Source organism: Choloepus didactylus, chromosome 10 (genome assembly GCF_015220235.1).
Source record: "Choloepus didactylus isolate mChoDid1 chromosome 10, mChoDid1.pri, whole genome shotgun sequence".
NCBI classification, from domain to species: domain Eukaryota; kingdom Metazoa; phylum Chordata; class Mammalia; order Pilosa; family Megalonychidae; genus Choloepus; species Choloepus didactylus.
In genome coordinates, this window is record NC_051316.1 from 125,156,572 (window position 1) to 125,168,142 (window position 11,571).

Consider the following 11,571-nt stretch of genomic DNA (forward strand, 5'->3'; position numbering starts at 1 on the left):
GGGAAAGAAAGAAAGAAATCTTCAAAGATGTCCACGATTAGAAATAAATCACAGAAAGGAGTCAAAACACACTGCAGTCAAATAATCGTTAATGGGACCAACCATTTGTTTACAGGTGGTAATAAGTTTGGAATACTATTCACACAAGGATTTAAGGGCAGTTGAAACAAGCAGCATAAAAGCCACCTCATCCTTATATCTGGGCATGGATTAGCCCTGAAAACTCTCTTCTTCTTAAATAGAACACACCTGTTTGTACACAAGCTCTGTAATGATTTTGACAAAACACAATAAGCAGTGCTCAGTTATTTTTAAATATACACCATAAAAGCAAAATGTCGAAGGGACAAAGGAACTAGGCAAATTCACCCGCCCAGCATGAATAATGAATATTTTTCCAGTGGTCTCTGAAAATACCTATGAGCAAACTGGGATAAAAGCATTATATCCTTACCTTCTTTAACCATTCCGACGCTGAGACACTTCTGAAATCGACAGTACTGGCATCGGTTTCGACGTCTCTTGTCTACTGGACAGTTTTTATTTGCCAGGCAAACATATTTTGCATTTTTCTGCACCGTTCTCTGAGAAAATACAATACAGAGATACTCAACTAATAGTTTTCTGGAAAGAGGTAGGACCTGACAAGATGTATTTTAATTACAATGTGAAAAGCGACAGTGCAATTCGTATAATTAGATAAATTTAATTTCCTAACACATTAGCCTGCAGGAAAAACAATTTTATTAGTGTTAGCTGCTGACAATGAAAATCATCTCAGATGGTTCTGAAGCAAGTCTCAGGAGATACCTAACTCTGAATGATAAAATCATATCCGAAATTACCAGGTCAACATATCATACCTTGGAGGATTAGATTATCTCTACTTTTAATATCCCTTTGGGAACAATTTTCTACTTGTTCCACTCCCCTGATTATTGCTGACCTTATTAAAATAAAATCAAAATTATCTGGGATGTACTTTGTTTGCTATCACTATTCCAAGTCAAATATCACAGTAACTGGTTTTGTTACCCAATAGAGATGAAATCATAAAAAGCAAAATCTGGACTTGTCTAGTTAAAGCATGTGTGAAATAAGGTTTTAATGTAAAAAAATAAACTCCTTTAATCAACCTGTGTAGTATGTTTTACTTTAAAAGAGTATATATGGCAAACCGGCCATTTCTGACTTTTTAAAGCAAAAAATCTTAAAATTTGACACAAAAACCACCCAAGAAAGCACAAAAAAAAGAAAGAGAAAAAGAAAGAAATATGAGTCATATATTTTCAGTGAAACTTCCCATTAATAGGCTGTTTCAGAAATGACTACTGGCATAGCATCAAAATAGCAATATTGTAAAGGACATCATAAAATTTGGGCTTGGATATAAAATATTGTTGCATTTTTTAAAAGAATCACATGTAATTAAAAAATGGCACATGGAAAACAAACACATTTTATGCTCCAAATTTTAAGGAATGCTGATATTTTAAAATTAAAAACTTTTTTGCAAATGGTTGTATATTCACCACTTAGGGTGAAAACACTCAGAAATTACCTGGGTCTATACAACTCCAAACAGAGGAGAAAATTGGAGATTCTAAAGCTGCATATAAGAAAGAAACTTAGGTAATTGATCTTCCTGATCTTTTTTTTTTTTCTCTCCAGAATTCTAGATTTACTTTCAACCTTTATTTTTAGTCATCCTCAAACCCCATACCTCAGTTTTCACCCTATCACCTTTTAATTTCATTTCAGGGGATAGTTTCCAACTGCTTCCGTAGAATTTTAAAATCTAACAAAGCCAACATATCTGAAGCCTAAGGTCATTTTCTCAGTCTTAGTATGTGATTTTAGTTTACAAATGCAAAATTCCGAAACACAAACATACTCCTAAGTTTCCAGCAGCATTTAAATTCTCAGCAATCTTTATGGGTAGGAAACGTGTGTCTCCTGGGTGAAGCTCTCTTTTGCTGCATATGCAGTCATTTCTAAAACTCTTGCTTCTTGCCACCATCCTCAAAGCTACATGCCTATTTGAAAGCTGGTGGCATTTTGCTTCAGGTATACATTTTCCGAATACCCCCCAAATCTCCACCACACAGTTTCAAGACAGGGAGAGATCGTTATGGTTCAATCACTGAGTTCCCATCATTAACTGCACTTCATGTCACATTTTTAAAGAATTCAATTTAATGGCAGAAAGCCACTGGGTGAAACCTGCTCCTATTCCCTTAATTAACAGATCTGTGGGGTGGTTCTCCCCCATCCCACCCCCACCCCTTTCAAATATAGATTTATCTTCAAGGGATGGCTGGAGGAAAGAGAAGCTGTTGGGGGACACTTAACTGACATTTCTACACTCGGAATGGATTGCTGCTCCTGTATTTTGGTCAACTCTCAATTACTCAGGAGGGATTATATTTTGGGTTATTTGTGCTTCTCCTCATTTTCCTTTTCTTTTCTCCTTTTCTCCTGCCTGTTTCACTGCCCTTCAGTATTTTCACTGGGATGCTGTGAAAAACAAATCTGTTAAAGGAATGCAGTTACTTGAAAGTAGTTCTAGTAAAGCTTGAATAGTTAAGAAAGAAAAAAAATTGGCTCAACTGAGGGTTCTAGATTTAAAACAGCACAACCCTGCACAATACATTACGGCACTTAACATACTGCAAAGTCGTTTCACAAGCATTTTCTCACTTATCTGAAGAATTCAATTAATCACATAGTTCCTGTGCCCAGATCAAAAATAACGGTTGCTGAGTATACCCATGCAACATGTGCATTTTTACAAACACTTGGTAGTTTTCAATTCATGACGAACTATTGTTCCAGGGCAACAGAGATTATAAAGTGCTTTCTTGCATGCAGTATCTCATGCAATCTCTGATTGGTAGTCTCTTATCAGGGAACTGAGGCCTAGAAAGAAGAGTCATGTTCAACATTATACAATGGGTAGGTAACAGACCCAGGACTCCTCTACTTAAGTCTTCTGACTCCAATTCCAGCATGCTCCAGACACATCCTGTAGGCCTTCCAAATCCTGGCCACCCAAGCAGCATCCTGCTTCCCTTCTCCCTCCTTCCATCTGACTGCAGGTGGGAGAACACACGTGGGCCTGCAAATGCCTGCCATGAGATAGCGTGGCAAAGAATTAAGTGTCCGAAGGAGTCCACAAGTTAATAGCAAGATGCAGAGCAGTAAGAGAACAGAATCTTTGCCCTGCCCGAGGTGTAAAAAGAGCGCTGAACTCAGGGGTCAGGAGAAACCAGCTGGAATTATCTCACGTGTGGCTAAATTGCTGCCAGTTGGCACCACTTCTCATCTCTGCAGCCTTCAGCTTCCTCAGGAGTAAAATGGAGGTGAAACTGAAGACCCTCCCACCTGTAAAACCCTTCTTCCTCCTTGGGGTCTATGGACAATGGAAAATGTCCACACCTGGCCACGTGGGAGGCACAGAGGCAGGGAAGGGCTCCCCGAGGAAAGAGTGGGTTCTAGTCTATCCTCAACTTCTCTCCTCTCTGGAGGGAGCTGCCCCGTCTATTCTGCAGCAGTGCAGCTGTGAAAAGGGCATGCCTTTGGGGTCACACAAGCAAGGGCCGGCCTCCTGCCTCCACCTCACTCCCTGGGGGTGTGTCCCCCACCAGGTGCACAACCTCTCTGAGCCTCTGTGTCCTCCTCTATGAAACAAGGATAATTCCTATCTATCCATCTGTAAGACACTGTTAATACAAATAGCTGGTGATCTGTCTGACTCTAGAATCCCAGCGGATCTGTCTGATTCTAGAATCCCAGCTCTAAAACCCATTCCCTCAGACCCCTCGGATGGACAAAGGAGGCATGCAATTTCGAATTTTTGAGGTCACAGAGCCTTTTGAGAATCTGCCGAAAGCTCTCCCAACGACAGGAGGTTTACAGCACAGGACGGGCTCTTGTCCCCGGGAAAATGGATGGGCGGTTGCTAGGAAAGGCTCTAGGGACGCGCAGTGTAACAAATGCCCCCTCTCCAATAGGGAAGGTTGAGGCTCCCGCTGACACGCCTACACGCTCCCGGGTGCCCCCAGGCTCGCTTCGGCGGGTCGGCGGGCGGGGGCGCCAGGGGCCGCGGCGCGCTCACCTTGAAGAAGCCCTTGCAGCCCTCGCAGGTGCGCACGCCGTAGTGCTGGCAGGCGGCGTTGTCCCCGCACACGGCGCACGTGCCCTCGCCCGACGACGAGCCCCGGCTGGGCGGCGACGGCAGGCTGGGGCTCTCGCCCAGCAGGCTGGCCGCGGCGGGGGAGGCCGTGAGGCCGAGGGGCGGGAAGGCCAGCGCGGACGGCCTCTTGGCCAGCGGCAGCCCGTACGGGTGGCCCTCGAGCGCGGCGGCCTGGCTGCCCGCGGCGGCGGCGGCGGCCGTCGGGTCGTAGCCCAGGTGGTGGCCGCCGGCCGGGCTGGGCGCGGGCAGGTGCGGCGGCGAGGGCTTGAAGTGGAAGAGCGGGAAGCGCGCGCCGGCCACCGCGGGCACCGGCTTCATGGGCGCGTCCAGCAGCGGGCCGGGCGCCAGGCAGCCCTGCGCCGAGGGCAGCGCGTCGTCCCACAGCGCCCCCGCCTGCGGGGGGAAGCCGGGCGTGGTGGGCGTGGACGGCGGAGACTGCTTGAAGTACATGGAGGTGCTGGGCAGCACCTCGTCCTCCGGGCCGGACGGGGGCGGAATGGACGGCTGCGGCTGCGGCTGCTGCTGGTGATGGTGGTGATGGTGGTGGTGGTGGTGGTGGTGGTGGTGGTAGCCGTGCGCGCGGCCCTCCTCCATCTTGATCAAGGGCCGCGGCCCGGACGGCTGCATTTGGTACAGGCAGGAGGGTTTGAGTTCGTAGCTGCTCGAGTAGCCCTCCATGAAGGTACTGAAGCTGGGCAGGGACGTGGTGGCCGTGGCCGTGATCTCGGTGCTGCCGAGGTCCATGGTCAGCTTGGCGTAATCCGGGTTCATGATCTCCGGGGTGTATTCCGAGCCGTACGTGTGCGCCGCATAACTGGAGCCTGGAGGCGAAGGGCTATACTGGGCTTGCACGCAGGGCATATCTGCAGGGACAGGGGAAAAGGGCTCTCAGAAGCAAATCAGCACTCGCTTCCTGGCGAATAGGCAGCATTGGAGTCACTGCTCTCTAATCTGGGAAGCAGAGAGGAAGTGACACCCACCCTTGCTTCTGGGAGTATAGACTTAGGGCCCTGTTGCTTGCTTTCTTCCTCTCCCAAGAAAGCTGCACCCCTAACAGACTGCCAATAGGGTGTCCAAATCCAGCCTCCTGGAGATTTCTGTTGCCCACTTGCCCTTGCCTGGTGGAAGTGATGTCTTCCCTCATCAGCGCTGAGATGTTTTTAAAAAGCTGGCATTGAGCCTGAGAGTCACTGGACTGGACTTCTCAGCCACCAGCTGGGAGGACAAGGAGGAAGCCAGTGAATGCTTCTTTGGGGGTCAAGAAGCCACTGGTTCCCCAAGCCTCACACACTGATTAGTAAACCTGTGCATTAAAGAGGTGCCCCATGTGGGGCTGCCTGGCCAGAAGAGATAGTGACATTACAACACTCTATGAGTGCCAACCAGGCTCCCCACACATGTTGTGATCCCCTTCTCCCAGCCCCTCCCCAGCCATCCAAACAGGGCTAGCAGCCTGCACAAACTGGACCCCTGATGATTTCAGCCAGCTAGGTGGCGAGGAGGGAACATAGGCCCAGGAAATGGACTCGGGGGAGTCTGAGCCATCTGCAAAGAAAAATGATCAACAGCTGCAACAAAACGCCCACCAAACCTGCTCTCTGCCATATATATATTTGTATATTTTTTCCAACTCTGACTAATAAAATACATCAGTGGCTGTTTATGACAACAGTTTACAGCTATGATAATAGGCTAGTGATTGTATGTCTTTTCATACAAGAGAAGAATTAATGCCCACGGAAAAGAAAGCAGTTTCTGAATAGGGTTGGTTTCTCTGCCAGTTTGACTATGTAGAACCCCCCAAAGCAACTGGTATCCAAGGTGCTTACTATTGTGCAAAGAGGTTGAACCAGGTGAGAAGGTCCTGAGAATTATTGGATCCAACGGATGATTTATCTAATTATTTCCCTCTCTTCATGGTTAAGTATAAAAGGGAAAATGGGCAGTTTCTGGTCGTTGGTTTTTCTGAACCAAAAGAAAACCAGATGCTCAACGTCTCTTTGGAGCTTGTGTGTAAAAAAGGTATGACTAATAGAAAAGGGAGTACTTCACATTTCCTTTGACATCTTTCTCTTACCCACATTTCCAAATCTGATTGAGTCATACGTGTAGGGGTTGAAATCTTGACTTGAAAAAAGGTGATGAGGGCCTGTTGGGAGAAGCAGTGATGAGGAGAGACCAGTTCAAGCCTTTATTTTCCAAGCGGGGCCTTAAAAATACACTTGCTAGTGTGAGGTTAAAGGATTACTTATCTTGCTGTCCGGCTGTTGGGATGAAATGAAAGGCTGCTCATTCATTCATCGCTTCTCCTTCTGCCTTTCTTCAGCACCTCTAGGAGTCTCCGTTAGTCTTTTCTGTCCTTCCCTGCCAAAACCTACCTATTGCTCTTCTTTGTGTCTTTCTGAGGTTTCCAGCTAGAAAATGAGCTTGCAGGGACTGTGTCCTAGTTATCTGTGTATCTCTGGTGCCTGGAGAGGCCTGTCATCTTGGATCCCTTTAATAAATGTGTGAAGAGGTGGTGCAAACCAAACCTGCTCCCCTTTCTTTTGCCAAACTCAATTTTACTCCTCCGTTTTCAGCTCAAATGCTTTTCTCTTTCCTTCTGAGCTCTCATGATCTAAACTTCTGCATCCAAATGATTCTGGTTTTACACAAACGAAAATGCTCTGTATTGCTCTAAATGATCCCCAAACTTACACACGCATAAACTAAATATAAAAAGAGGACAAAATGGAAACATTAAAACTATGAAAGGGCCTGAATCTATAAGTGTGTCTGCATATGTCTCAGGAAAAATAATTTTGAGAAATGCAACGCTTAATTTGATCTGGTTGTGCCACCCGGAAGCAACAGGGTGTGGTATACAGAGAAGCTTAGTGACAGGGAGCCACCAGGGCTGGGAAGTCCGCGGCTGGCACTGTCCAGGCCCTGGGCCAGCCGATCAAGCCGCCCGCTGGGTGTCTGGCTCCCCTACCCACCTCTCCCAGCCCAGGAGAAAGGAGAGGTGGGCTTTCAACCTACCTGGAGGGTATCTTGCGCGCTGAATGGTGGGGCTGGGTGTCTCTCCAGCGGAGGCTGCCGGTGGAGGAGGCGGGGACGTCGGGCGAGGCGAAGCAACCGCGGTGCTGCCCGGCTCCGCTGCGGGTCCAGTCTCAGGGCCCGGGCCGGCCGGGCTGCGCTCTTCCGCAGTGGGCTCTGTGGGCACCGGGAGAGAACGCAGAGTTCACAGCGAGGCCGCGGCTGGGCCACCGCGGCCTGGGATGGGCGCATCGAGGGTCTGGGGAGGCGGCTTTAGAAATGTCCCGTTAATTATAAAGAGTTATTACGAGGTAAGAAAGCAGTGCTTAAGGGAACCTGCGATCCTAGGCAAGAAACATCACAGTGCGGGTGTCTGTGTGTGTGTGTGTGTGGGCGGGGGAGCCGAGGAAAAACCGCACTCAACGCTGTTTTGTGGCACCCGGGCCGTGGCTAAAAAACACGCAGACTGTCATCACCCAGAAATTGATGTCTTTGGCTCCACAATTAGGCCAGAGGTCGCGAAGACAGGAAAACCGAAGAAAGGAGAACATTTGAGGACCGAGTTCCGCCCGACTTTGGGGTCAGAGAGTGTGCACGAGCGGAAAATAGCCGTTTTCCAACTCCGCCCGCCCCCACCCCTCAAATACAAAATTTACACGTTGCATAGGAAATGCACTAGGTCCGGAACGAATGCATGAATGCCCGGAGGAATTAAGAAAGTCTGCGCTTTTCATTCTAAATGCTAATGGAGCTGCGCTTCCATTAGCCGCGAGTTTCGGGGGCCAGGGGTCAAGCAAACAAAAAGGCACAGTGGAAATAAGGCCGGCGCTGGAAGCCAGGAGACAGGGCGGACGGCGCTAGCGGCTGGTGGGGCGGGCGGAGAGAGGCCCCCGGAGCTCAGCGGGCGGTGCCCCCGGAGGTGGGCGGCTTCGGGGCTCCGGGTCCCCCCGCGGCCCGGAGGGGGCACATTCCAGAGCGCGCCGAGCACCGCTCCGGGGAGAGCGTCTCCGCGCACAGCCTCAACGAAACTTTGTGGCTGGAATCGCCCCTGGGCGGACCTCGGGGAAGGCTCGCGGGGCTCCGAACCTCGGCCTGTAGCGCCCCTTGGCCCGAACCCATTCACAGGTCGAGGGATGGGAACGTGGAGCCCCCCCCAAAACCCCAATACCTCGGTGATGCGCGGGTCGCGAGGGTCGCTTAAGTTTCGTTTCCCGCCGCCCCTGCGCCCGGGGCTTGCCTGCAGCAAGAGAGAGCGGCCGGGAGGCGCCCCCCACCCCCCAGGTCCGCGAAGCGCCGCCTCAGCCGCCTGGACCGCCAGGAAATGGGAATTCCCTCGCCTCCCCCAGCCCCCACCGCTCCGACCGAAAGAAATCTTGCGCTCGCTCGGGCGCGGGCACTGACGGACCTCCCCACCAAGCCAGCACACGCTTCCCGTCCTCTCCGCATCTTCAGTGGGTGGGTCTCCAGGAGCCCCCCACCCCCTCCGCCGCAGATGCCCACATTCCCGCCCGCCCGCCGGCCCCTCCCCGGGGGCCTTTCCAGCAGAGACTTTCTCCGAGGGCGGTCTGTGACTCAGGTGGGCGGGGGGCGCGCGTCTCCCCAGGGAAGGGGCTCCCCTCGAGCGCCCGGTGTTCGCGGGAGAGAGCCGTTCCGCCTTTCCCCCGGCAGAGCCGAGAGCCCCACGGCTCTCTCCGCCCCCCAGTCGGCGGGTTACCTAGGCAAAGCCGCTGCGCCTGGAAACACGTTCCGCCGCTCCCGCTTGCGGCCGCCGGGGCCCGGCGCACAGAGCCCCCGGGTTGTAAATTAGGGAGAAATAACCACGTCTGTCAAAGCCCCTTTCTTTCTCGTGGGCAGACGAAAGGAACACCCCCGTGTTCCCCTCTCCGTCGTAAGCTGTGTGGAGGAAACCGTGAAACGCACCATTGTGACCAGAGCTCCTCCGCGGAGTTTCCAACCCTGGGGGGCGGGGGCGGAGATGGGGCGGGGGCGGGAGGTGTGGAGGAGAGACCGACAGAAAGGGAAAGACAGAGATTCTCAGAAAGACCGAGAGAGACGCAGACAAACTGCGGGGGAGAATTTCTGCGAGCGCACAGTCCCAGGGCAGGGGCTAGATGGGGGCGAGGGAGGGAGCGAGCGCGAGGCTGCGGTGGCTGGAGGTGTCTCCAGATACACCCTGGGCATCTCGTTTAGCTCAGATCGCTCGAACCTATTCTAACTTCATTCATTGTGTCCAGTAGCCGCCTTGGGCAGCCTTTACTTTCTCCAACTCGGTTCTCTTAAATATTTATTTGTCGTGGGGGGGGGCAGGAGGGAGATTCAGGGTTGGGTTCACGATCCAATGACCCAACGACTCCCTGTACGTCTTCCCCGGCACCCTAACGCCCTGGAATAACAGCCAGAGATTTCTGATCGCCAAACTCCTCGCAGCTCTTCCCTCTGGAGAATCCGGAGGCAAAATACTTGGCAATCTCCAGGAACATTCTTTGAAATCTAAGGGCAAATGCTTTCTCCCTTAGGACTGCAGGTTGGATAGGTGACTTTGGAAGGCAATCTTCGCCGGCCGCGCTCTCAAGACCGCTCTCCTCTCACTACGGAGAACTTTCATTTCCACCCAGGGCAACTTCTCCAAAGGCGCGAGTACTGTCATTAAGAGTAAAACATGCCTTTCCCACACCGAGCCGAGGCCGGGAGGAGAGGGACGCCGTCCCCACGCGTGTCGGGGTCCCGGAGTCAGCAATTACATCCAGTTACCTCCGGAGGGAAAAGTAAACGGGCTAGGCGGCGGCGTCGGGCAGACGTGCCTAGCGGAAACCCAGGCTCATTTCAATACAATAAGCCACGTTCCTACAATCACGCCCTCTTTCCTGGGATCCACCGAGCGCCTTGGCAAACTCCGGCCGCCGCTGCCCAGGCCCCTTCCCTCCTAAGCTCGCTCGCAGTCAACCAGCTCCAGAGTCACCATTAGGTACATTAACTCGGACCCACCAGAGCCCCTGTTTTCAATCCTACTTAAAAGGCAGGAAAATTACTGCCGTTCATCACCGGAGCTGCAAACGCCAGCCGCCGCCGAGAGCATCATTACCATGACAACTAGAGCCAAAATACCCTGAATTACATCGCTGGAGCTGCTACGGCACAAATCCCGGTCCTCCTCTTTGTTAGAGGCTTTTCGCCTCTCCGGGAGGGGGAAGGAATCCCACGAGCTCCAGAGGTCCCCGCGGGCCCGTCACGGGGGAAAAGTTTCAGATCAGAACCCACCCGCCGCTCGGCAAGCGAAGCCAGGGCGGGGAGGCGAGGGGGGAAAACCCCACGCTCAAAGTTGTCAATTACAGGAGCGACGCTCCCCAGCGCGCCAACTTTTTAGCAAGTGCCCTTCAGAACTGGGCGAATCGCATACGTACTTGAGTGCTGTGGCGGTTCCGTCTTTAGAACGAGTTTCTAGAGAGCTGTCCCGAAATCTGTACTAGGGGGGTGTCACAGCTGCTGTCCCGGAAGAGCTGCCGCGTCCAAGCCCAGCGGCTCCCGGTGGCGGTGAGCGGCTGGCGGGGGATGCTGCGATCCCGACTCATGGGAGAGCGCCGCCGAGGGGTTCCGCGGGCGTCCTGGCTCGGGCAGCGACCAGCGGGGAGGATGCCGCCGCCGTTCCCACCTCCACGGCCACCGCCGGCGCTGTCAGCGTTGCAAAGTGAGCCCGGCAGGCGCGTCCGGCTGTGGCGCGGCGCTGCACCCGCGAGGGCGCAGGGCGAGAGGGGTGTGAGCGCGCGGGAGACAGTGGAGTGTGTGTGCGGAGCGTGTGTGCGCGTGTGTGTCTGTGTGTGCGAGTGAGGGAGCGGGTGTGAGCGTGTCTGTGTATGGGGAGCGGAGGAGGAGCAGGAGCTTGGAGGGGTGGGGGGCGGGAGGCAGGAGACTCCGCTCTCCCGGCTGCGCGTTCGCTCACTCTCTCGGCACGTCATTTATGCCACAGGAGCCCTAGCGGCCTCTCCATAGAGTGCCTGGAATGCGAGACGTCAATGTGACGCCATGGGACGCTACGTCACCCTCCTCCTCCCACCCCTGGCCCAGCCGGTTCCGCGTGTGCGAGGGAGGGTGTGTGTGAGGCGCGTGTGCGCGCGCGCGCGCTCCCCGGCGGTTCGCACGGCTGTACAATGGAAACTGCGGCGCGCGATCCTCCCTCCCGGCCGGGGGCCAGCTCGGACCCGCGCTGCCACCCCAGCGCGCGACTGCGGGAGGGAGCAGGGCACGCCCGCGGGTCAGGCGGGACCGCCCAGCTGTCAGGCTGGGGTGGAGTAGTGTCGGAGGAGTGCAGCTGGCGCGCCTCCGAGGCTGCCCCGAGGCAGGGAGCCAGGGCGAGGGGGTAA

At 53.2% G+C, this 11,571-nt stretch overlaps 1 protein-coding gene across 3 annotated transcripts in view; it reads right to left on the reverse strand.

Annotated features, from left to right (window-relative positions):
• The window catches only part of NR4A3 (nuclear receptor subfamily 4 group A member 3), a 39,338-nt gene extending 28,588 nt beyond the window's left edge, over positions 1 to 10,750 (reverse strand). Inside the window, exons 1-4 of one of the 3 annotated variants that reach the window (XM_037797503.1) lie at positions 10,615 to 10,750; positions 7,217 to 7,390; positions 4,118 to 5,058; positions 455 to 584 (exon numbers count right to left, since the gene is read on the reverse strand). In XM_037797503.1, coding sequence (XP_037653431.1) covers positions 455 to 584; positions 4,118 to 5,056 — 1,069 coding nt within the window. In that variant the 5' untranslated portion in view covers positions 5,057 to 5,058; positions 7,217 to 7,390; positions 10,615 to 10,750. Of the gene's footprint in view, positions 1 to 454; positions 585 to 4,117; positions 5,059 to 6,272; positions 7,391 to 10,614 lie in introns of those variants that run through there. The other 2 variants (XM_037797502.1, XM_037797504.1) reach the window with 2 other exon arrangements.
• Positions 10,751 to 11,571: the final 821 nt, after the last annotated feature.